We start from the raw sequence: 26,234 nt of genomic DNA, 5'->3' as shown, positions 1-26,234 counted from the left end.
GCAGCAATTTCGTAGTGGCTCCTTTCGTCGCACTGGAAATAGAGGCACCACAAGGGGTCAGGGGTCACAACAGCAGTATACTAAAAGTGGCGCACAAAGCACCTATGACAAAAACAACAGGGGTGGATATCGTGGATCCAGCACCAAAGGCAGGGGACGTGGCTATGGCAACGCCAGGTCCTCTCCAAAAAACAAACAGTGACGCCCTCTCCTTACCCCCCGACCACATAACACCTGTCGGGGGACGACTCCAGCTGTTCCTGTCTGCATGGAAGAACATCACCACGGACAGGTGGGTCAGGGACATCATCCAACATGGGTACTGTCTAGAACTAACTTCCACTCCACCCAACATACCACCAAAGCACCGTCCTATGTCAGCCGAACACTTAGATTTACTCCAGCAAGAAGTGCTTGCTATGCTCGCAAAAGGGGCAATAGAAGTAGTGCCCATCGACCAGCAGGGCACAGGGGTGTACTCTCTGTACTTCTTAATCCCAAAAAAGGACGGCTCGCTCAGACCTATCCTAGACCTGCGACCCCTAAACCTATATATACTATCGGAGCATTTCCATATGCTCGCCCTCCAGCAGGTTCTCCCACTACTCAGTCAGGGGGATTTCCTAGCTACGCTAGACCTGAAGGATGCATACTTCCACATACCAATACACCCTTCACACAGGAAATACCTCAGATTCACTATTCAAGGGAATCACTATCAGTTCAAAGTTCTCCCCTTCGGAGTAACAACAGCACCCAGGGTCTTTACCAAGTGCCTGGCAACAGTGGCCGCGCATCTGCGAAGACAAAACATTCACGTCTTCCCTTATCTGGACGACTGGCTAGTTCAGGCCAAGTCAGCACACCAATGTGCCACCCACATGTCCCACACCATTCACCTTCTTCACGGTCTGGGATTCTCACTAAATTACCCAAAATCAAGTCTCCAACCTGCGCACGTACAACAGTACTTAGGCGCAACGATCGACACTCTGGCTGCCACAGCTCAGCCAACTTTAGTGAGAATCAACAGCATGCAACAGCTGATCTCCAAATTCCAACCTCAGCACTCCATGATGGCCTCCTGCATTTTCATAGTCCCACACGCGAGACTACATATGCGCCCGCTTCAGGAGTGCTTGGCACGTCAATGGAATCAGGCTCACGGGCAATTGAAAGACCTAGTGTTGGTGAGCGGTCGGGCATACAACTCTCTGCATTGATGGAATCCACAAAACCTTTGCAAGGGCCGACCGTTCCAAGAGCCTGTTCCACAAATAGTACTGACAGCGGACGCCTCTCTCCAGGGATGGGGAGCTCATGTACTCAATTACACAGTGCAGGGACTATGGACGACACAGCAAAAGAAGATGCACATCAACCTTCTGGAACTGATGGCAATCTTCCTAGCCATGAAGGCATTCAAAGTACACCTGTGCAACAAAGTCGTGTTGATCCGGACGGACAACATGACTGCCATGTACTACATACAGAAGCAGGGAGGAACACACTCTCCACAGTTGTCTCATCTGGCTCAGAGCATGTGGAAGTGGGCCATTCAAAGGAACATATTCCTCATGGCGGAACACCTCCCCGGCAAGGACAACCAGATGGCGGATCTGCTCAGCAGACACAGCCACCAGATGCACGAGTGGGAGCTACACCCATCAGTACTCCAACCGTACTTCCAGCAGTGGGGTCATCCAGAGATAGACCTATTCCCCACAAACGAAAACACAAAATGCCAAAGCTTTGCCGCCAGGTTCCCACATCCACAGTCGCAGGGCAATGCGATATGGATGAACTGGTCCGGCAGATTTGCGTACGCTTTTCCCCCAGCGCCATTAATACCGCTGGTGGCACGCAAACTGCGACAGCACTCACTGACACTCATCCTACTTGCTCCAACGTGGGCGCGCCAGCCATGGTACACCACCTTTCTGGAACTTTCCGTGGTGCCGCATCAAAGGCTGCGGATCAAACCCGCACTTTTAACGCAGAACCATGGCGAAATTCAGCACCCAGATCCGCAACAGCTGAACCTGGCAATCTGGCTCCTGAAGTCTTAGAGTTTGGCTACCTAAACCTGCCACCTGACTGTATGGAGATCATCAAGGAGGCCAGGAGACCCACTACCAGAGCTTGCTATGCAGCTAAATGGAAGAGGTTTGTCATTTACTGCAACAACAATGACATTAACCCGCTAGACGCATCCATTCAAAACATAATCTGCTACCTCTTACACCTATACCGATGCAATCTGGCATACACCTCAATACGTATCCATTTAACAGCAATAGCAGCCTATCTACAAAACAGGCAGCACCTCTCTTTATTCAGAGTGCCTGCCATCAAAGCCTTCTTGGAAGGACTTAAACGAGTAATTCCCCCAAGACACCCACCAGCACCGGTGTGGAACCTCAACTTGGTCCTCACCAGACTAATGGGTCCGCCCTTTGAACCTCTCCATTCATGTGAGATTCAATTCCTCACCTGGAAAGTGGCTTTCCTGGTTGCCATCACTTCCTTAAGGAGAGTTAGTGAACTCCAGGCACTAACCATTCAGGAGCCATTCATTCAGGTCCACGCAAACAGGGTTGTCCTACGCACCAACCCCAAGTTCATGCCCAAAGTCATATCACAGTTCCACATTAATCAAACTATCTAACTGCCCGTTTTCTTCCAAAATCCGCAAAATGTCGCGGAAAGAATGCTCCATACACTAGATGTAAAGCGGGCTCTCATGTACTATATTGACAGGACAAAGAATTTTAGAAAAACTAAACAACTCTTCGTTGCCTTCTCTCCACAACACAAAGGCAACGCCATTTCCAAAGCAGGAATAGCCAGATGGATCGTTAAATGCATTCAGATTTGCTATCACAAAGCTAAACGCACATTAACGGTTCCCCCACGAGCCCACTCAACACGAAAGTTAGGGGCATCCATGGCTTTCCTAGGAAACATCCCTTTACACGAAATTTGTAGAGCAGCCACATGGTCCACTATACATACATTTACCAAACACTACTGCGTAGATGTACACTCAAGACAGCAAGCAGCTGTAGGACAAGCTGTTCTCAAAACTCTTTTCCAGACTGCTGCAGCTGGCACAGGTAGCCGCCGCTAGGGGAGGTACTGCTATATATTCTATGCACAGATATGAATTCAGCAGCCCACATGCCTCGAACTGATTATGCTACTTACCAGTATGCATCTGTTCTTGGCATGTAGGGCTGCTGACATTCATATCGCCCACCCTCCTCCCCGGCGCCTTTCGCGGCTGCAGCACTCAGTATTTTCTGTATAGCATGGTCATCACTTACTATATCTACTCCATCACTGCCACAATGGCGAAAAACAATCTAAGGATGGAGAGGATGCCCATGCGCACTGTAGTCCAGGGGAGGAGCCACCTATCTCGTGATACTTCGAAGACTCTTCCAGGACAACAATGTGCAATCATCCGGACCCAACACTAGGCGGCGATCTATGCACAGATATGAATGTCAGCAGCCCTACATGCCAAGAACAGATGCATACTGGTAAGTAGCATAATCATTATAGATTCCTTACCGCCCCACCCATCCTCCCCGTTCTGCGAACCGATTTCTAGGGTTAAGGATATCCTTTCAGGGCCCTAGTTTTGTGCACCAGTGGTCAGTGTCTTGCATGGCTCTGCGTTTCTGGCGCGGAAAGTCGTGTACAGAACTGACAGCGCGCAAGGGCGGCGTGTAAGTAGCTACTACGACGTCATCGCGTGACACGACGCCAATGACGAACGCGGAGCCGACCGATTCCACCGTCCGACGCACAGAGGTACTGCTGACGAAAAACTTTCCGGATCCAGTCTGACGCCTGGGGGTAATTCTAAGGTAAGGTATCTATAGCTAACTAATGTTTCTTTTCAGATATATTGTTACCGAAGGTAAGTAACTTGTTCTTCACTGTCACTGTCACTTGGAAAAATGCCAAAATCATTCCCTTGTTAAAGAAACCTACTACAGACCCAGCAGTTGCCTCCAATCACAGGCCTATATCATTGCTGCCTTTCTTCTCTTTAGTTCTCGAAAAGTACGTTAACTCAGTATTGACGGACTATGTGGAAGTGAATCACGTACTCCATGATAGTCAGTCGGGTTTCAGAGCTCACCTTAGCACTGTAACAGCTCTACTGGAAGTCTCAGAAATTATCAAACCACAGCTGGATAAAGGGGCAAGTGCTGTGTTGATATTACTGGACTTTGATACCATGCCCCATGACCGGCTCCTGCAGAGGCTGCTGGACTGTGGTATTGGGGGAATGGTATTCAAGTGGTTCGCTTCCTTTGTGAGTGAGTGGCAGCAGGAAATTTGGTCCCCTCCTCTATCATCCCCTATCCCATCCATGAAGGTGGGGGTCCCACAGGGAGCGATTTTGTGCCTGATGCTCTTTAACATTTATATGGCCCCCCTCGCACTTCTAGCTGAGTCTCACGGTGCAAAGATTGTATCATACGCCGATGATACACAATTACTGTTTACGTGCGACAAAGGGGCTAGTTTGAGAGGTAGCGAGATCAACATCTGTCTGACGGAGGTCTTTTCTTGGTTGCGGCACAACCAACTAAAGTGCAACCCTGAAAAATCTGAAATTATCTTCTTTGGCTGCCCACCATATGAATATCAACAAGGCAATCCCAATGTAACCACTCAATGGTACAATCCTATTATAAAGTATCACACATGTATAACTAAGGTTCCAGAACAATATCACATTTATTAAAAAAAGGATTTACAATAAAAGCTCCTAAATCAATCAATACAGTACATATTTAAAAACAATCACTTCATTTCTTCATTCATGTTATACATTTGAAAATAAAAATTACACAACACAAACTGTTATGAGCCCGCATAACAGAAAACAGACACAGACAATGGACTTTGTCATTTATGGCACATCCTAAATGACCGTAATTTTTACACCGTGATTTGGGATATATGCGACCCACTACTATCTCCAATTCTCTACGGCGGTCCCTTGGATTGTGTATATCTTTGGCGTCGACGCGTTTCGATGGTTTTGACTTTATAGGACCATCTTTGTCAAGACAAATTATAGGCTTGAGTTGCTTCCGGCTCAATTTCGAACCTAGAAAGACATAAGTACTATTAATAAACTAAATAGAGGTTCTACTAGAGAGATATCAATTCATCTAACTATGTTGGCCTCTATTTAACATGATTGTCTTATACTTTACGATTACCCAATATGTTATCAAATTTGTTTGGTCAGCCTTTATATGCTCAGCCTAATCGCAGTCAATAGTGGTTTATGTGACTACATTTTCCTACTGCTTTGATATGGGGCATTTCGGTTGTAGATGGCTCCTAATCACAGTCAATAGTGGTTTATGTGACTACATTCTCCTACTGCTTTGATATGGGGCATTTCGGTTGTAGATGGCTCCTAATCACAGTCAATATTGGTTTATGTGACTACATTTTCCTACTGCTTTGATATGGGGCATTTCGGTTGTAGATGGCTTTAAATATAGAAACTCTACCTCCACGTATTAGCCAAAATGCTGCCCCCCGTATTGTATGCTGCTCACATTATCGCTTCCTCACCTTTATCGATTCTGCCCTCTGCTTAGAGCTTGCTTCCTGAGATGATTGTAAGAGGAAGGATTACGTGCTGGCACCGTGTGTTTATTTCAATTGGCCAAGGTACACAGACATGAGTTGCTGTGGAGTAACATAACGGCATAGGTTATTGTTGAAGTAGCCTCAATTTGTCTTATCGGGCTACAATGACAAAGTGCGCTTACCGGTATGTGTCGATGCGCTAACGTAGCACAACGTGGCGTATTTCTTAGTAGATAAAATCGTCAGAGACGGGGGTCCGTTTAGCATACCCTTGTATAGCGTCTCCTATCGAATCCCTAAAAAAATACAAAGGAACCATTTACTACCGCGCAACCAAGCTATTCTCACTGGAAAGTGCCTGTAATGCGATTGCATCGAGGCCGCGCTGCCTGACTGAGTCTCTATGTTAATAAGGTTGCCGAGTCTTACCTTACGGCTTCTAAATTATTCCGCCGGTATGGAGTCTCCTTGCTCCGTCTGTTCTAAGATTATCTAATCTGTTCGCCTATTTGTTGGAAAGACTCGACTTTCATGATTGGCTCAAAGAATCGCATGTCGCCGCTCACGTGTGAGTTCTTATCGAAAGTCAAATTACGTATCTTCTAGTTGGATATATCTCTACTCTAAGTGGAGTGTTTTTTTAAAATCAGATGTTTACAATCGATCACAGCTTTGCATATTAGGGAAGCGTATGATTTGCGTGTAATATTATAAACTATGTGCACTCGCACGCGTATGTTAGATGAGTTTGACGTTGTTACTATTTTTGGAAACATTCCAAATAGAACCCCATATTTCTCGTCATCGTTTCAATCCTAGTACAATACAACTTTATTGTTCCTATCTGTGAACTCCAAACAGTCATTGAAATTCTTAATACAATTGCATCGCATTTAGGAAAAAATTACATCAATGCAAGAAAATATTGCACGACCTCATTGGTAACATATAATCTGAAAAGCATTATTGAATTGGCCGTCATCGGAATAAACATATAACATCATAAAGTGCATCGACCTAGTATGAACTTACGGACATGACTTTTCCAATTGCCCTCAAATCACCCCGATGTTAAATACATCAAATGTATAGGTAAACAACCTTTTACAACCAACTGAGTCTAAAAACAATACAATCTTAGTGTTACTTCAGACAAAAACCTCCCCCGGTTTTATACATTTCATCACGGTATCTATGTGGAAATAATACTCATCCAATCTTCTTTTGTGTTAAGTCCCCTGTCAACTGTATTTAAATAACAAATGTGCCACTGCTCTCTCTTTTTCCTGGTAGTATCAGGGTCACCCCCTCTTCTATTGACAAATATTCTCTCCAAAATAAACCATTGAAATTGATCACAAGTATGGTTCATTAGATTAAAGTGTTCGGTCAGCGGGGCGTTTGCTTTTTTGGTTCGGATTGCAGATTTATGCTCTAAAATCCGGATACGTAGCTCCCTACTTGTTTCACCTACATAACCGAGACCACAGGGGCAAATCAGCAAATACACTACGTTCTTACTACGGCAGTTGTTCAAGCCTTTGGCCCAGATTTTTTGGTTATTGTATGTCACATTTTTAGCTTCCAGACATAAGGGACAAATGGAACATGTTCCACATCTGTAATTACCCTTGGCTTTATCTCCTGTGAGTGTATTTTGTGTCTCATGTTTACCTTCATAGGTTCTGACCAAAGCATTACGTATAGTTTTGTTACGTCGGAACGCAAACAAAGGCTTCTCTAACGTCACATCCGACCCATGGTTCAAAATCTTCCAATTTTTGTTCACTATATTCTTTATCCGATTGCTCAGATTTGAAAATTGGGACACAAAAACTATACGGTCAGTTGGTTTGTTCTTAGTTCTAACTTTATTGACCTCGAGCAGATTATCTCGATTATAAAATCTCGCTCTTTTGAATGAATGTTTAATGAGTTTGCCCGGATAGCCTCTGGCCTTAAGTTTTTTCTTAAGGATTTCAGAATGGTGATAGAAGTCAGAAAGGGTGGTACAGTTGCGTCTTAATCTTAAAAATTCCCCGAAGGGGATATTGTCCTTCTGAGAACGTGGATGATTACTCCCATAAGGCAGGAGAGTGTTTTTGTCTGTAGGTTTAGAGAATAATTCTACCTGAAGGACATCATTGGAGTTCTTAATTTTGATGTCCAGGAACTCTACTTCAGACACGCTGTAATGAGCAGTGAATTTTAGGTTTGGATCCCCTAAATTAATCCATTCCAAAAATGTTTCTAGTTCCTGACTGACACCGTTCCAAATAAAGATGATATCATCAATGTAACGGTGCCAGCAGGTAACATTTTCAAAATAGGGGGCCATCTCATTATAAACATGTCTGGATTCGAAGTCACCCACATACAGGCATGCCAGACTAGGAGCACAGGTGGCCCCCATGCTGGTACCTTTCACTTGGATGTATGCTTCGTTTTTGAATAGAAAGATATTGTTTTTGAGTACCATTTCTATACAGGACATGATGAACCTCTTACTAGCCCCATTCAATTCCTCATCATCCAGTATGTTGGAGATGACTTCAATCGTATCATTTTGAAGAATATTAGTATAAAGGGCTTCTATGACCATGGTAACTAAAATTTGGGTAGCCCTATTAAAACTAAGACCCTCAAAAATGGAAATTGCATGTGCTGTGTCTTTTAAATAGGATCTCTGTTTTTGCACAATGGGTTTTAAAAAGTGGTCAGCATATCTACTGAGGGGTTCCAACATAGATCCCACACTGCTCACAATGGGTCTCATGGGTGGATCTTTGCAGTTTTTATGGATCTTCGGGAGACCGTAGATAGCTGGTATCATCGGATGGGTGTTAAGTAAAAATCTATATTCGTTTTCACATAACCATCCTTGTTCTCTGCCTAAGTTCAGTAAGGAAGACACTTCCCTTTTGAGGACATCAATGGATGTAAAACGGATAGGTTGGTAGTGTTCTTTGACATTGAGGAGATCCCTCATTCTTTTTTCATAGTCACACGTATCAAAAATGACAACCCCCCCGCCTTTATCAGCCGGTTTGATTGTTATATGGTTGCATTGTTGTAGGGATTTCAAAGCTATCTTTTGGTTAGAGGTAAGATTATTATCGTGATATTTATAGGCTGCCTGCCTCATGCTTTTTATTTCCATTTCCACAATCTTCTCAAAAATTTCTACGTTCTTGTCTATTTGGCCTAAATTCGGAGTAAAAGTAGATTTTGGTTTTAGGCCTGATATGTTTGGTGGAGGTTCATATTCTTTATTTTCGAAAAATTTATTTAGTCTAATTTTCCTAAAGAAACTCTTGAGATCACTCTCTAATTCATAGAGATTATGGGGAGTTGTGGGAGCAAAGCTGAAACCTTTCTTTAAGACCTCAATTTCATCAATAGTTAAAACTTTGCTGGATAGATTGATAATGGGAAGTTCTTCTACTTCCAATATTGTCGGCTGCGGGTCGCTAGATATTCCTGTCCCGTGTTTTGAGGTTGATGGTTTCTCTGGGGTTCCTGGCGATTGTATCCTCTGTACCCCCTCTGGCCCCGATTTTGGCGTCTCCCTAAAAAAGGCTCCCGTTCAAATACAGGAGCGACTCTCCCATTTCTTTCACCTTCCTGTTCATCTTCGCTACTAGAACCAGATGTGTTGGAAAACGTAACCCGTTTCTGGCCTCCTCTAGAGTAGAGGGGTCTGTCGTATTGTGGTCTATCCCACTTTTGATCATATTTGGCGTTAAAATAGTCTTTGTTCAGATACGGATATACCGTTTCCACATTATATCTGTCTATATCCTTTCTAAGTTTTTTCATTTTCTTGTTAGTAAGGTATTCTAGAAAGCTTTTTGCCTCCAGTTCTAGTTCCTCTAATTTCTTTTTTGCATCTTCAAGGGCGGTATTTTGTTTAAGACAGACTTCCAGTTCATCAATTTGTTTTTTCTCTATCTCCAGAAGTTCCTGGGCTGTCTCAATGATAAGGATTAGCCAATCTCTACTACATCTATTGGCTATATGCGTCCATGTTTCAAAAAATTTTGGATTATCAACAAAAAGACCTGGTTCGTTCCTTACTTGCAGCCCTAACGGAATAACTCCAGCTTTTAGATATTCAATTAAAAATTCTGCATGTAATTCAGTTCGAATCAGTTTCTTTTTAGCATTCAGAATCTTTATGAGTTGTTCGTGGCTGCTATTGTTTAAATTGTTTGTATTGTTGCTACGAGGATTACGACTTAAAAGTCTGTTAAATTGATCCTCTGTAAAACCAAAGGTTTTTAGTTTATCCATTAATCAAATTTCAAAGTGCCGCCTCTATATAGTAGTAGGTCGGTTCGGTGTTATCCAATGGTAGAGGGCGTAAGAACCCAGCGAACTCTCCAACCAACTGGTTGTGCTTATTTCTGTGAAATGGACTGAGAGCGACCCCTCGTACAATGAAGGGAAAGGGGTACCAATCACAAGTATCAACAAGGCAATCCCAATGTAACCACTCAATGGTACAATCCTATTATAAAGTATCACACATGTATAACTAAGGTTCCAGAACAATATCACATTTATTAAAAAAAGGATTTACAATAAAAGCTCCTAAATCAATCAATACAGTACATATTTAAAAACAATCACTTCATTTCTTCATTCATGTTATACATTTGAAAATAAAAATTACACAACACAAACTGTTATGAGCCCGCATAACAGAAAACAGACACAGACAATGGACTTTGTCATTTATGGCACATCCTAAATGACCGTAATTTTTACACCGTGATTTGGGATATATGCGACCCACTACTATCTCCAATTCTCTACGGCGGTCCCTTGGATTGTGTATATCTTTGGCGTCGACGCGTTTGGATGGTTTTGACTTTATAGGACCATCTTTGTCAAGACAAATTATAGGCTTGAGTTGCTTCCGGCTCAATTTCGAACCTAGAAAGACATAAGTACTATTAATAAACTAAATAGAGGTTCTACTAGAGAGATATCAATTCATCTAACTATGTTGGCCTCTATTTAACATGATTGTCTTATACTTTACGATTACCCAATATGTTATCAAATTTGTTTGGTCAGCCTTTATATGCTCAGCCTAATCGCAGTCAATAGTGGTTTATGTGACTACATTTTCCTACTGCTTTGATATGGGGCATTTCGGTTGTAGATGGCTCCTAATCACAGTCAATAGTGGTTTATGTGACTACATTCTCCTACTGCTTTGATATGGGGCATTTCGGTTGTAGATGGCTCCTGATCACAGTCAATATTGGTTTATGTGACTACATTTTCCTACTGCTTTGATATGGGGCATTTCGGTTGTAGATGGCTTTAAATATAGAAACTCTACCTCCACGTATTAGCCAAAATGCTGCCCCCCGTATTGTATGCTGCTCACATTATCGCTTCCTCACCTTTATCGATTCTGCCCTCTGCTTAGAGCTTATGAGCCATGGCACCAATGGTGGCCCTGTGACATGTCTCCCCCCCCACTGCTCCAGTCAGTATGGTAAAAAAACTTGGGGGTTAAACTAGACGCTACCTTAACAATGAAGACTCAAATTCAAACTGTTGCTGGCTCCAGTTGTTGTTTGCTAAAAATGTTAAGAAACTTTCTTCCTCTGTTACCGGTCGAATACCGTAAGACTGTAGTGCAAGCCTTAATCACATCCAGGTTGGATTACGTCAATGTTCTGTACCTGGGTCTACCTGAATATTTACTCAACCGGCTGCAGGTAGTTCAGAATGCTGCAGCCAGAGCTATTCTTATGGTGGAACCCAGAGCTCGTATGATACTCCACCTGAAGGCATTGCACTGATTCCCGGTTCGAAAAAAGATCCAGTTTAAGGCTCTAGTACTGGCTTTCCTAGCTTTCCATGGTACGGGTGCTGTATATCTGAGGAGGAGGGTCCAGCAGTATGAGCAGCAATGCGTCTTGAGGTCCTCAGGGCAGTGCCTGATGCTCATCCTTAAATTTGCCCGCTCTCGGGCAGGTGGCCGCTCTTTTTAAGTTCTGGTGGCCCGCCTATGGAATCGTCTGCCTCTTCATCTTAGAGAGGTCCAGGACTTGCTGATCTTTAGGAGACAGCTAAAAACTTGTCTGTTCCAGCAATAAGTATCTAGGAGGCAAGGTTTGAGCTCTTGTTGCCTGTGGTTTTGGTGGTTCTTAGCGCCGGGACACTCTGTGTGAGTAGCCGTGCGCTCTACATACCTATTTTCATTTCATTTTCACTGTTATTTGTCTGCTTCTTATTCGATGACTTGCCTTGTTCATCATGTGTCTGTCCCTATCTGGAGCACTGACAATTTACTTGTGTCCTTCCACTGCTTATATTTAGGGAACCAAATTTTCTTTTGTCTTAAGCACACCACAGAAGTCCATGTGTTTCCAACTGTCTCCTAGTGTACTTCTCTCCCCCCGCATTCCGTGTTGCTCTTTCTAACCCATTTGGCTTTCTCTGCCCTCTGTGTTGCTCCCCCCACTTGCGTCCTCCGCTTTGCTCCCCCCACCCGTGCCCGTATGTTGCTTCTCCCAACTATGCCTCTGTGTTGCTTCCCTCACCTGTTTTTGCACTTTTTTTCTACTTATTTACCGATCCAATTTGGATTGGTAAATAAAAAGGAAAGGAAAAAAGGGTCCTGCGCCATTTTGCATGCATCTAAAAAGGGGGAACCCAGTAACCCTGAGACCTGGGTGATTAAGTAATAAAGAAAAACAGTATCTCCTCAAAGGGGGAGTGTGAACCTCTACTTTCTGTGAGAGAGTAATTTCGACCACCAAGAGATTGGTTCAATTTCTCAGTATGGCTAAAATAACATTGGCAAAGTCAATATGTCCCAAAGTCGAGACCTATCTGCTTTGTCAATGCTTTTTATGTCGTATCGCTTCTCTTTCAAACTTTTGGATATGCTGCCATCTAGGGGCAAGACTGCAAAATGCTTCTCAATGTAGTTAAATTCAGAGCTTCCCTTAGCACGATTGGGCACGCATGATCAGGAGTGGCCGGCCATCTTCCACTACATAGATGTGATCAGTGGTTGGAATTGAATTTCAGAAGTGCAGGTACTTACTGCCCCAGAGTCCCAGTGTGCTACTGAGAAGTTCCGGTACTCTCACAATAAAAGTATAGAGCCCCTGTTAAGAAGTGCAGGTACTCCCTACCTGTGAGTACTTGCCCATTTAAAGCACTGAATGTGACAGTTCCCTTTTATTTGACCAGTTGGTGTGGACTGCAACCTCATTCTTTCCTGTTAAGAGATTTTGTAATGTGAACGCCTGCCCTCCGTTTTCCCTTGGATTTTCTTCAGTGTCTTCATGTTCTACCCTCTTTTGCTTCCTTGGGCGCGATCTGATGCAACAGCTGAACCTAAAGCCAAGTTCAGAGTATCCCAAGGAGTTAACAGATGCCGAGCGGCACACTTTCTGTATGTCCCGCTCACGGAATAACCATCCCACATATACCTCTCTATATACTAGAGGACCTCTCTAAAGAGTCACCTGTGTATGAAAAACAAAGGAGACACGTCATACCACAATAGATTAGGAATTTTAATTGAAAGAGGAGCTATCAAGAAGTAAATATTGAGACACGAAAATTGGTTGTGGCAGTGCACACCTTCAGTCAATGACAAAGTGAGGCGCCATAGCCAAGATTTCTCTCCCTGCCACGTGGATGTCACCTTTACTAGCCGAATGCTAGCACCCGCTGGGAGGGCATGTTTTAATGAGTACAAGACACAGTGTTCCTTTGATGTTTTGCTGTGGCATGGGTAGGCATGTTCACCACCCAGGTGCTGAAGGCCTTTCAGTAATTAAATCTTCTGCTGTACTAGAGAAAATGTTGCACCATTCGATATAGAGAAATGCCTTTTCTGTGAGCAGAGTTCTTTGTCATCCATTGATCTGTGGAATCGAGATTGACTCTCTTTGTCCAGGTGAGGTTGAGCTCGCCAATACTCCATGAATTAGTTTGTTTGGTGACTCTTGGGTCTTGCATTGGGAGTAGAGCTAGTGCCCTCTAGCGGAGACCGATATGGACAAACTATGCCTTACTCAGCCTGTCCCCTTACTTCTTAGTGCAGTGGTTCCCAAACTTTTTCGACCCGCGGCTCTATTGACCTGTTGGCTGTTGGCCGTTGGCCGTGGCTCCCTAATATGTTACTTTTGTTTGGCGGGTAGTGGGGATGTAAGCCCGGCCTCTGCAGTACTTCCATTTTTCTCCCTGAAAATAAGTGGGATGAAGCCAATGAAGGTATTATAATCCTAGATGTAATCCTATCCACTGCAGAGCCCCATGCAGTGTCAATGACTGATTGGAGGGATACGGAGATCTCAAAGAAGTAAATTGTTACTGTATTGTCATGTACAGCTCTATAAAGAGGTGTATCTTTAGCTCGTTCGTGAGCAGGGTTTGTGAGGCTCAATAGAAAGAGGAATGTTGTTTCAGAATGGGGTCCAATCTGTGTGCCACAGCACCCCAGTGGGCCATCAAATCTAGCCATGGGTGCCACACACAAAGGGTATCAGTAGGGGACATGAAGCGTGCAAATAAGTGTCACTCCGTGTTTGCCTCCAGCTCTTGTGTGATGACTCTGGCTTTGTGTAGCTCATCAGCATGTCTCCTTCCATGAGAACCCTGTATATTATCATATGTATGCACCTGGCAGTGCCCTCGGCAACACAACAAATCTGTGTGCCTTTGGTTTCTTTCAAAGAAAGATTAGTAGCTGATAACTATCTCTAAAACTGACCAACAAATGAAGAAGCAGAAAAGCATCTCAAGCAAACAAGTGACAGGGTCTAATCCACTCTAGGCATTTAGTTTCTCTGCAGGACTTGCCTGTTCCTGGTTCTGGGTATTCTTGTGTGAGGACATTAGGATTGGAACATGACTTGTGGCGTATCTCTGTGCTTGTTACTTGACTGCTGTGGCATGTTTCTCTTCTTGTTGCGTGATTGCTGTAGCAACTCTCCATTCTTGTACCAAGATTGTATTGGCATGTGCATCATCTCTGTGGTTGTAACGTCTCTGTGGCATATTGTTGGCCTCGTGTACAGTGGGTTCCTGGATCACCTTGTTGTGTTCTTGAAGTTTAAACACATTTTTATTCGTTCTTCTCAATGCCATGTTGCTCTTTTCCCCACAGGATCACAGTTTGTGTTTGATTGGAGGGAATTAGATATTATGAATTTATTTGTGTCCCTTATGGGCTGCGCCGCAGGGTGACAGAGACCTTCTCCACACTCCTATCCACCGAACAGCAGCGATGGTGCACTCCATGGGGTCTGATCTGCAGCCCACAAAGCAAAGCTAGTTGAGCACTGAGCAGAAATTGTGAAAAACTCTGTTCTCGCACCCCCTGCCAGTACCAATGTTGTTTTGGGGAATCTGATTTTGTGGTAGGAGCAGTGTCAGCCCCCCACATTCCAGTCTTTGCCTGCACAATACTCAATAATACTTTTTATCCTGATGATGAAAGTCTGAGCGCACCCTCTCGGCTTTGACTTTATGCCCATATATATGAGAGCGTGTCAAAGAGTGATCCCTGTATTAACTGTTTTCAGCTCATATCTTTTCTGCAGATTGACGCCCCTCAAAAAACGCACCAGTCCCAAATTGTAATGTTATTTGGATTGCTGCAGCCCCTGAATAAATGGCATCATTTTACAGGTCTTTTCCACTGGCTATACCAGAGAGCATATTTACCCTCGCTGGAGATGAAAGCAAGAACGCATAATTTATTGAAGTGTCACAAGTTCATGGCAGAACCCATCTGCACTTCCGTTCCCTCAGAGGTCAAAGTGAAGCTGGGCAGGTATTTTCATAGTGTTTTGTTTAAATGACTCTTCGCTTTGCAAGGCAATCTTGCCTGTTCGGTCCGCAGAAGTTTAACGTGATTTCAAAATAATTGAGCAGTTTCAGAACTTCCCTAAAGAAATGCCTGAACAAGTTTGGGCAGTGCCTTTCTCTTAATTCACTACTACACATTCGGTTCTAAAAATACAGGTAGTGATGGGTAGTGTTACACCCTGCAGAGGTTCCCAAGCTGTGTGTTTGGTGAGCGGCGCCCCTGGCAAGTTTTGATGGCGCACTGGGGTGCCACGGCACACAGATTGGGAAACACTGTCTTAGTATCTGAGACTGCAGTGAACAGAAAAGGTGAAGTGCACACATTTATGGACAGGTTCTGCTGGGCTGTGACCCCTGTCTCTCATCTGCTTAGCCTTACAGGGACAACGTCCTCTCGCTTTCTGAGTAGATTCTGGAGTGATGCTTGTGCTGTTGGACTCCCCTATCCCGTGCCTCGTGGCAGACACTCAACAGTGACCATTTGGTGCACATGTTTTCTCTAGTTTTTCCCCAGCCTGGGAAGTTTACCTCAATGCAGTACCTTCCAGGGGAAACAGCCTTTACCATGAAGCCTTTTCTACGCATTACGTTTACAACGGTACACTTACCTCGTAAACGTCTTCACAACTCGTATTGCTTCCACGACCGTCTTTACCACGCAAGCAACGTCATCACGGAACAACGTCTTCCTCATCCGAAAAAATGCGTCAGTCCTTTTTTAGTGTCGGCGAAGACCTGAGAAAAAGGCAAAAAAAAGAAAAAGCGGTGTAAAGGAAGAATCGAGGTAACGGCAATGCGTAGAAAAAACATTCCGTTGTAACACATGCGTGGAAAAGGCATGCGTAGCAATGGAATGCGTAGTAACGACATATATTCACCTTCCGTTGTTTTGATTTGTAAGAACGAGGCACACTCAGAGACTCCAGAAAAGTGACTTGTTGAGCTTGTAGTTGCCCATCTTGGTGCCTAGAACACGAGGCTTTAGGCCAGAGAAATGTTCCTGTTCCACAATGCTTCAGCTCTGCACTGATCATCCCAGCACTGGTACAGGTCCCAACATCAGTAAACGTGGTTCCTGTTCTGTAGGCAATAACAGTTCCTAATCCCCTAACATCGGCAATCTCATTACTGAACCTACCGCTGCACCCTGTGCTGCGGAATATTTCTCGAATCTTAGGGCTTTATTGACTGATGCAGCCTCCTCTGCACAAGAAACAAAGTTTTGATGTCCGTAACAGTAAGATAAGGAATTGAAGACTTTTTCCTTCTAGCCCTTGAGCTGTTGCCCACCATCTTGTCTGCTAGAGAGTGAGGACCCTTGTACCCTTGTTCCACTTCTCTTTCTACTGAGCCACTGGTCTTCAACGGGCACAGGGGTTTGAAGCCAGAATCCAAACTTGTGTTTTCATTGTCTTAATGACAAGTATTCAACTGCGGAAGATAAAACCTTTCTCTCGAAGCTCTCCGGGTCAGTCTCTGGTGTTGATGAGGGCTGCCTGTCTAAGGGTAAACCTTCACCTTCACTCATTACCAGGCAACCCTAAAATGGAGAACTACAGAATGGAGAAAAACCAGTACAGTGTTGTCCAGCTTTAGACAGGGTAATGCTACCACGATGATGGCGAAATTCGTTCTCACCTCTGGCGTAAATGTAGTTGCTTCCCCTGCCTGTTTCTCAGAGATATCCAAGAGGCATCTAACACGTACAGTCATGGCAAAGGGGCTGCTAAGTAAGGGTTGCTGACGTGTATGGCACTCCCAGATATCGACCTTGGCGCTATAAACATCAAAGTGTCCAAGCACCTCGGGGCCTAGCTGAAGTTTTCTGATGCAAAGCAGGAAGCCCAAGATAAGGTCATGGACTTTGTCCTTTTTAATCTTTCAATGGATGGAGACCCGCAGCAGACACAACTGCTGCAATTGCAGCCACTATATTGAGTTACTTCCAGACATTATCAGCAGAACCCCAGTCCTCCTTCCTGACAGTACAGGCTTTTCAGTCATATAAGGTATGGGCCAACTTTCACCCCAGGTTTCTTGCTCGTGCCTTTTCCTGAGTTCAAGGTGAAATGATTCAAGGAAAAAGCCAATCCAGTCTCAGAGGCCTCAAAGGAGACCAAGAAGTCACCACAACTTCCTCAGGACTCATGCAGTGCATTGAGGAGGGGCTACAGAATACTGGTATTGGGTATTTACTTTTAGTTTGTCATCACCTAATGTGATTAAGAAGATGGAAGCAAGCCCATGTCCAAGACCATACTTTTTAGGTGGATTATCTCAACCGTCTGTAGAACATCCCATCCTTCAAATGTGTGCGATGGTTCCACCGAAGCAACGTGCATGGCATTGTGCTTTCATGTAACTGCTGGAGAGATAAGTTGGCAGCTATGTGGGCCACCCACACAATTCTTCAAGCACTGCTCTTCTGATGCTTCATGAGAAGGTGACATGCAAGTTAGCCAAGAGCTCTTAAGAATCCGTGTGCTTAAGACACTGGCTGCCCTGAGCCGCTCTCATTTTTTTGTTTATTTTGCTGTGGAATCTGTATCCTGGGGACAGAAGAGTCTTAGGACTTAGTCATTTAACTCCTGCTCCACCCTTGCATGTCACCCTCTGCCATCTCCCCTTTTTTAAAGGGGAATGACTGTGACAACTTGTTTGTCCTCATCATGTGCTGTCCATTTAATGCGAAGCTCAGCGATGTAACTACATTGAAAGCAGCTTCTGCTCTTATCACTCGTTGGCAGTATAGACACAATAGTAGAAGCCCAATTGAATTAAAGTAATAAAATAACCCTTACATTCTCATACTCATACATTTTAACAGTCTTGTGTTTAAACAAAAGAATTGCATGTTATGACTTCGACAAAGAGTGTGTAACAGTCTTACCTCCTTGCCACAGGTGTCTTGAAAGGATGCAGGCGTCCCACCAAGTGACATTCCCTGGGCAGGCCCCCATCGTGCGCAAAGGGAACCTCGATCCCATCGACATCACTGTAGCACAAAGGTCCTCAAACAAAAAGGTAAATGATGTTTGTGTCCACGCGTGTCCCCTTGCCTTCTGCTATTCTCGGACATCGGGACAATGACTACCTACCACTGGAGCATATTTGTGCCCCATGTTTTACAGCAGAGTGTGATTCAAACTATTCGCAGCATCCGTTTTCGAAGGGGCAAAAATCTTAATTTTTCACATTTCTGTCCTCTGCTATTTTAGTTGAGTTTTTCATCAAGGCTCGACTTTCTTCTTTTTTGGGGGGGTTAACAGCAATGGAGGCAGCGGTGTTAATAATGCTTAGTGTTCAAGACATTGTCACCCCTAGGTATGAGCGAGTAGTTGATAGATGTCAACCCATGAAACCATACCACCTGAGTTCTAATCCTCACTTTCCGTTTTGAACAGTGTGATACTGATCATGTTATTTGATCTCATCGTTCTTGTTACCTGCCAGCATATAAAACACTGAACGCCTACTTTTGAGGTAAGAGAAACAGGAAAGGTGCAATGCAAACCTGAAGACACCAGACCTGTTCCTTATTATAGGTATTTGTAGTGCTTAGCATTAATTGTTACTGATTATTTATCAAGAGATTAAAATTAACTTTAGCATGTCCCTTAGTCTGCCAATCATGAGAGGCCCAGTGAGCTATGCTGGGATGGGTGCTGCTTTGATCGACTAGATTCACTCAAATCTAAGGACGAATCATTTAATTAACTGAGCTTTTTGCTAGCAGTTCATACCAGACAATTCAGGAACCAATCTTTTATTATTATTCTTCTTTTTGCAATGTTTAAGCAAAAGAAGACTCATTACTTTTACTGGCTGTCATCTGAACAGTAGATAAGGGAGTCAGAAACCTACTTCCCTCAGCCCTCCTCCTCGCTTACTTCGGCACACATCCCAACCATTCTTCACCTGATTCAGGCATTATCTTTTCTGCAGGTGACCATGATTAAGAACCTCGAGGTCTACGGTCTGGAACCTCATGCTTTGGCCAACCTACTTCAACAGAGGGTGCAAGCAAGTGCTACTGTCCATGCACTTCCTGGGTCAAAGGACAGAGTTCAGGTGCAGATCCAAGGCAACCAAGTCCATCACTTGGGCAAGTTGCTGCTAGGTAAGTCTATCTTTTTTGCCGTTCAGGAAATGGACTATGCAAAAACACTGCTTGGTTCTTTCCTCCCATCTTGATGTATTATTGGAAGCCTCTGTTTACTCTCCAGAGGCGTATAAAGCAGTATTCTATTAAAGAATATCCTGTGCCATTTAAAAATCGTTCTGCATCATAGGATCTTCATTAAAGTCATACATGCTTGAATAATGCTCAGCTACCTGCGTGGACCCCGGGAAAACCTTTTTGCATATTTGCTCTTTCATCAAGATTACATTGTATAATTTCATTATCCATTGGTTCACGTAAAAATATAGGCAATTGAAGTCTATCATATTGCTATAGTGTGTCCATAATAACATGGTTTGCAGCATCTGTCATGCAAAAATTCCTTTAAATACTGTGTACTTGAAGGTAGAAAGTGAAGCCTGACAGGTTTACGTTTGAACCAAGAAATAAAAGGCATGTCCCTTAAGGACCCCACAGTGCATTGACCTGGCTATTGCCTCCTAGAGCCGGTTGTGTTTTTTACAAATGAGAGCATATGAATAAGAACAAATGCCCAAACATAACCTGCCAGAGAGGCGGGTGCATCTTTCACGACTTCCATTAATATTCATGTGATGCACAACCAGGACTTCTGGTACGCAACCTTTTCTTCTGTATCATCGGATCTCCATTGATAGTCACAACACTTGAAAAGAGTACCAAACTAACCGTAATAAATGGAACTTTTGGACAATTAGAAGAAAATAGTGTTTTAGAAATCTGTCATATAGACAAGGACTTTACTTGAAAAGATTCCTAAGCGTCTCTTTTACAAACGTAACTACACTGTGAATATCTGACTGTGGACAATAGTGCCTAGTGAATGTGTGCACTGATTTCCATGTTGGCGCCTTGCGAATGTTCGATATGGGGACATGTCTAACCCAGGCTGTGATTGCGGCTTCCCCTAATGTGGAATGGGTCTAGGGCTTACCAGAGGCCTTTTAGACAGCTGATATCAAAGAAATGCAAGCCACTACCCATCTGCTGATAGAGTGCTTGGAAGTAGCTAGGTCCTGCCTAATGTGACAATATTTCACATAAAATTTAGCCCTCAAGCGAATTCCTTTCATTTTATCTAAGTAAAAATGCAAGACTCTCCTAACGTCTAGTGAAGGAAGGTAGGAAGAGTAGTAGTCTGATTGATGTGTAAATCAGTTATTACTTTTGGTAAGAAAGAAGGGTGAATCCTCAAAACTATCCTATTAACATGAAAAATCGTAAGCAGCTGTACTGATCAGTGAAAATCATTAGGAGCTACTTAAGGAGAAACAACTTGCGCATTACCAGACACCCCCACTCTTAACTTCATTGACTTTAAGCCTAATGTTAGTGCCAGATACTATGGTTTGAACAAGATCCTTTGACTAGGGCACTATGACAGGGCTGCCATGTGTGTCAGTGAGAGCGTTGTCTTTATGTATGTATGAACATGTGTGCGTATGAAATGATATATAGATCTGAAAGTAACAGTTAGTTATAGATTCCTTACCTTAGAATTACCCCCAGGCATCAGACTGGATCCAGAAAGTTTTTCGTCAGCAGTACCCCTGCGCATCTGTAAGTGGCATCGGTCGACTCCGCGTCTGTCGTCTGCATCGTGGTCGCCGGGATGACGTAGCGGAAGTTACTTAGATGCCGCTCTCACGTGCTTATGTCAGTTCTTTCTTTTTCCGCACCAGCAAGCGTATATCCGGAGAGAGCGGTACCCCCAGTCACTTTTTGACTGAGTTTTTGCGACTTTTGTCGACCTTGTTTTTGAGTCTTCATTGATTCCTGGTGTACGAGGGATGCCCGGTTTCAAGGCCTGTGGTTCCTGTACCTGACTGATGTCAGCAAAGGATCCGCAACCCATGTGCCTCTACTGCCTGGAGCGTGACCACGACCCCAAGTCGTGCTCCGACTTCCGAACCATGGCCCAAAGTCTTTGCAGGAGCGGTTCCAAAAGCTCCTCGACGCCCGGCAGTCGGCTCCACGTCACTCAAGGTCCCGGTCGCGGGAACGATCGCGGAGCCATCACCACCACTCGTCGTCTAAGTCTTCGCACTTTGGGTCAGGTAAGTTGAAGCACAAGAAGAAATCGAAGAAGCATCGTTGCTCTTTGACTTCCCCTCGTCCGTCAGCCGACGCAGGGTGCGGGTGGTGCCCCTCCCGCTGCTCCTGTGCAGAGCCTTCAGGGTCGGCTCTGGCCGTACCTCCCTTCCGGGGACCGGGAGCGACCACTGCCGAGCTTCGTCAATTTTACGAAGCGATGCATGCCATCTTTGGGCAGCCGGACTCTGCCAGCGCGCCTTCTGGCCGCACGGACTAGGCTGGGGGCCTTAGGCCTTCGACGCCGGCAGCTCTGGCCTCGGCACCGCAGGGCCCCTTTGGATTCAGGCCTGGATCCGGATCGGCACCGGTCGACCTCGTTACACCTCGACCTACGCTGATTCCACCGGTACCATGTCCGCAGCCTATGCCGGCTGGACCCCCAGCCGGCGTCAACCCCGGCTGGACCCCCAGCCGGCGTCAACCCCGGCTTCCACCCCGATGTGGACATGGAGCCGGACCGGCATCAACCGATGCCGGATCCGGTGCCAATGGGTACTTTTGTTCCTCTGTTCTACCCTGGCCATTTTCAGCCAGATTGGCACCCAGAGGAGGGTAAGGAAGAGAAGGAGGGGTCTGGTGATCCTTTGACAGACCAGCTGGAGTACGAGCCGGTCTTGAGAGAGGAACTGGGGGATGCCAGTGGTTTGGATACCTCCCCAGACCTAGGCATGTTGTCTCCTCCTACTGTGGCTAAGGAGGAGGGAGCGTCATACCCAGTGGTGTTGCATAAGGCATCCGAGGCTCTCCACCTCGAGCTTCCTACGGTGGCAGTCAGGACTAACCTCCTGACAGAGGTGCTTCGGCCGGTAGAGAGCTCTTCAGAGCCCCTGCTGCGGTTCAATGAAGCCCTAACGGACATTTTTGGGCACCTGGTCCAGGCCCAACACAGGAGCTCCTGTTGATAGGATAGTTGCCTGACGCCACTGCACAGCCCCGAGCGACCCCACTTTCCTCTCCCAACACCCTACCCCTAAGAGCTTGGTGGTCCAAGCCTCTACGTCCAAAGTGCCTTCCCTACAGTTCCACCTGATAGGGAATCCAAGAAGCTGGACCAGCTTGGCAAGAAGATGTTTTCTTCCTCCAGCTTGGGACTGCAGTCGGTAAACACTGCATGTCTGTTGGGCCGTTATTCCGACTCTGTGTGGTATACGGTGGAGCAAGTGCTGCCTCAGTGCCCAGAGGAGGCCCGGACCATGCTCTCCCGTGCAGTCGCCGAGGGGAGAGATGCAGCGAAGTTTACCATCCGCTGTGGGCTGGATATCGCCGACGCATTTGGCATGACGATTGCCACGTCAGTAGCCCTTTGGCACTACGCCTAGTTGCGTTCGACTGGTTTTTCCAGGGATGTCCAATCCACACTTATGGACATGCCCGTTGATGGTTGTCGCCTTTTCGGCAACAAGGCAGACAACGCGCTAGAGTGCTTTAAAGACTCTCGGGCTACGGCCAGGTCCTTGGGCCTCTACACCACCCACCCTGCACAGTCTGCCTTTTTCCCCTTTCGTGGCTACGGACGGGGTGCCCCACTACGTCCTGCCAGAGCCACAGACCGGCGCAGGCTGTTCAGCCCCAGCGCGTCCGGGAATGTGGGAAACACCGGCGTGGTTCTGGGGGCCAGCGAGCGGGCCAGTCCACCACAGCCCCCTCTATATCAACCTCCAAACCCTTCTAGTCCGACCTTCCAGGGCCACCAAACGCCAGTGGGCGGCAGGATCCGCCATCACCTCCCCCACTGGTGCACCATCACGTCGGACAGGTGGGTTCTGCAGATAGTCCGAAGGGGCTACTCCCTCCCCTTCGAGACTACCCCTCCCTCCATGCCACCTCAGTACCATCGCATGTCGGAGGATCACCTGGCCCTTCTCCCACAGGATGTTTCGGCCCTCTTGGCCAAGGGGGCCATTGAGCGCTTTCCTGCCCCAGAAGTAGGTCGTGGTTGCTATTCCCACTACTTTGTGGTGCCCAAGAAGGACAAAGACCTGCGTCCTATCTTGGATCTCAAGCACGTCAACCGCTTCCTCCGGAAGGAGAAGTTCAAAATGTTGACGCTCGCTCAGGTCTTGTCTGCCCTCGACCCTGGAGACTGGTTGGTAGTGTTGGACTTGCAGGACACTCATTTTCACATCCCCGTCCTGCCGGCCCACCGGCGTTACTTGCGGTTCACGATAGGCCACGAGCACTTTCAGTTTACCGTGCTCCCCTTACTAGCGCCGCTCGGGTGTCCATGAAATTGATGGCGGTGGTCGCAGCTCATCTGCGCAGATCAGGGGTTCCAGTCTTCCCCTATCTCGACGACTGGTTGTTGAAGGATGGGCTCGCCCCAGGTAGTCGTCTTCCAACTCCAGACTATGGCCGACCTCCTGCATTTGCTGGATTTCTCCACCAACGTGCCGAAGTCGCCCCTGATTCCCTCTCAGAAGTTCCTTTTCATCGGAGCGGTTCTGGACACGACACAGTTTCGGGTTTGTCCTTCCGAACAGCAAGTCCCGGATATTCGGGCTAAGATTCCAATCTTTCAGCTTCTATCCCGGGTTTCGGTCAGGATGGCCCCGAGGCTGCTGGGCCTCATGGCCCCCTGCATCCTGCTGGTTGATCATGCCAGGTGGCATATGCGGGCTCTGCAGTGGGACCTGAAGTTCCAGTGGGCGTAGCATCAGGGGAATTTGTCCGATTGCATCTAGATCTCGGAGGGCACTGCACGATAATTGCATTGGTGGGTCACGAACCAGGATTGGGTCAACGGCAGATCCTTCTCCCTTCCCCAACCAGAACACACAGTGGTGACAGACTCATCCCTTCTGGGATGGGGCGGCCACATGAGAGAGGCGGAGATCAGAGGCTTCTGGTCTCTGGTGGAATCCGAGCTCCACATCAACCTTCTGGAGCTTCGGGCGATCCGTCTTGCACTAAAGGCATTCCTTCCCTTTGTCTGGGTAAGAGTAGTGCAGGTGTTCACGGACAACACCACTGCCATGTGGTACTGCAACAAACAGGGCGGGGTGGGGTTGTGGACCCTATGTCAGGAGGTCCTGCGCCTCTGGACATGGCTGGAACATCAGGGCAACACCTGGCAGGTTCACTGAATGCCAGGGCGGACGAACTCAGCCGCAGGTGCATGATGGATCACGAATGGCATCTTCACTCGGAGGTGGTGCAAGGTCTCTTTCTGCAGTTGGGAGAGCCTTGGTTAGATCTATTCACCACCGAAGAGAATACGCAATGTCAGCAGTTTTGCGTGTTGGAATTTCCAAGGCAGCACTCGCTAGGCAACGCTTTACGTCGCAAGTGGAGTTGTGGTCTTCTATACGCCTTCCCACCTATACCACTTCTGCCCAGAGCGCTGAAGAAGATCAAGCGCGACCGGGCCAAAGTCATTCTTGTGGCACCGGATTGGGCACGAAGAGTCTGGTATCCCGAGCTGCTCAACATGGCCATTGATCCTCCGATCCGACTGCCTCTTCGGGAGGATCTTCTGTCGCAGCAGCAGGGGATGGTCCTACACCCGAACCTGTCCAGCCTCCACCTCCTTGCGTGGAGATTGAGTGGCGGCAGTTGACGTCATTTGTCTTGCCTCCCGAAGTTTGTGATGTAATCTTGGCAGCCAAGCGTCCCTCCACTAAGACGGTATACACCTGCAGATGGAACAAATTTGTGGCCTAGGCATCCCCTTTCTGCCCCTCTTTCTGAAGTTCTTTTGTTCCTCCTGTGTTTGGCCCAGCAGGGCTCTGCTCTGGACACTCTTAGGGGCTACCTCTTGGCCATTTCAGCCTTCCTCAGGCTTCCTGATTAGCCTTCTCTTTTCAAGTCCCCTGTTGTAAATAGATTTCTTAAGGACATTACTCATCTTTTTCCTGCTGTTCCCTTCGTAATGCCTTAGTGGGACTTGAACTTTGTTCTTACTTATCTGATGTGTGCTCCATTTCAGCCGCTACATAACTGTCCTCTCAGACTCCTCACTCTGAAAACTGCTTTTCTGGTGGCCATCACCTCTGCTCGCAGGGTGAGTGAGCTACAAGCTCTGTCTTCCAAGTCTCCTTTTCTGGCTGTTCATCAGGACAAGGTCGTCCTCAGAACTCGACCTTCCTTTCTTCCAAAGGTGGTCACATCTTTTCATATTGGCCAAACCATCACTTTGTCCACCTACTTCAAAAGAGGAAGAGAGGCTCCACCGCCTGGATCCAAAACATGTGCCGTCCTTCTACTTGGATCGCACAAAACAATTCCGGGTGGACGACCAACTCTTTGTTGGTTACGTGGGCGCTAAGAAAGGTCGGGCCTTGCACAAACGGACCATCTCCAGATGGGTCATTCTGTGCATCAACACCTGTTATTCTTTGGCTAAGAAGGCGCCTCCAGTGGGGCTGCGCGCCCATTCCACCAGGGCGACTGCAGCTACTACTGCTTTGGGACGGGGAGTCCCCCTAAATGACATCTTTTTCAGGCAGCTACGTGGGCATCGCTGCACACATTCACCAAATACTTTTGCCTGGAC

At 46.2% G+C, this 26,234-nt stretch overlaps 1 protein-coding gene across 2 annotated transcripts in view; it reads left to right on the top strand.

Moving 5' to 3' along the window:
- The window catches only part of EIF2D (eukaryotic translation initiation factor 2D), a 315,356-nt gene that overhangs the window by 228,394 nt on the left and 60,728 nt on the right, over positions 1-26,234 (top strand). For both annotated transcript variants that reach the window (XM_085624121.1, XM_085624123.1), the window contains exons 13-14: positions 18,390-18,510; positions 19,432-19,606. In XM_085624121.1, the coding sequence (XP_085480247.1) occupies positions 18,390-18,510; positions 19,432-19,606 (296 nt within the window). The remainder of the gene's footprint in view (positions 1-18,389; positions 18,511-19,431; positions 19,607-26,234) is intronic.

Source organism: Triturus cristatus, chromosome 1_1 (genome assembly GCF_964204655.1).
Source record: "Triturus cristatus chromosome 1_1, aTriCri1.1, whole genome shotgun sequence".
NCBI classification, from domain to species: Eukaryota; Metazoa; Chordata; class Amphibia; order Caudata; family Salamandridae; genus Triturus; species Triturus cristatus.
Note: the sequence above shows the minus strand (reverse complement) of the source record. Positions and strands in the feature narration are given on the sequence as shown.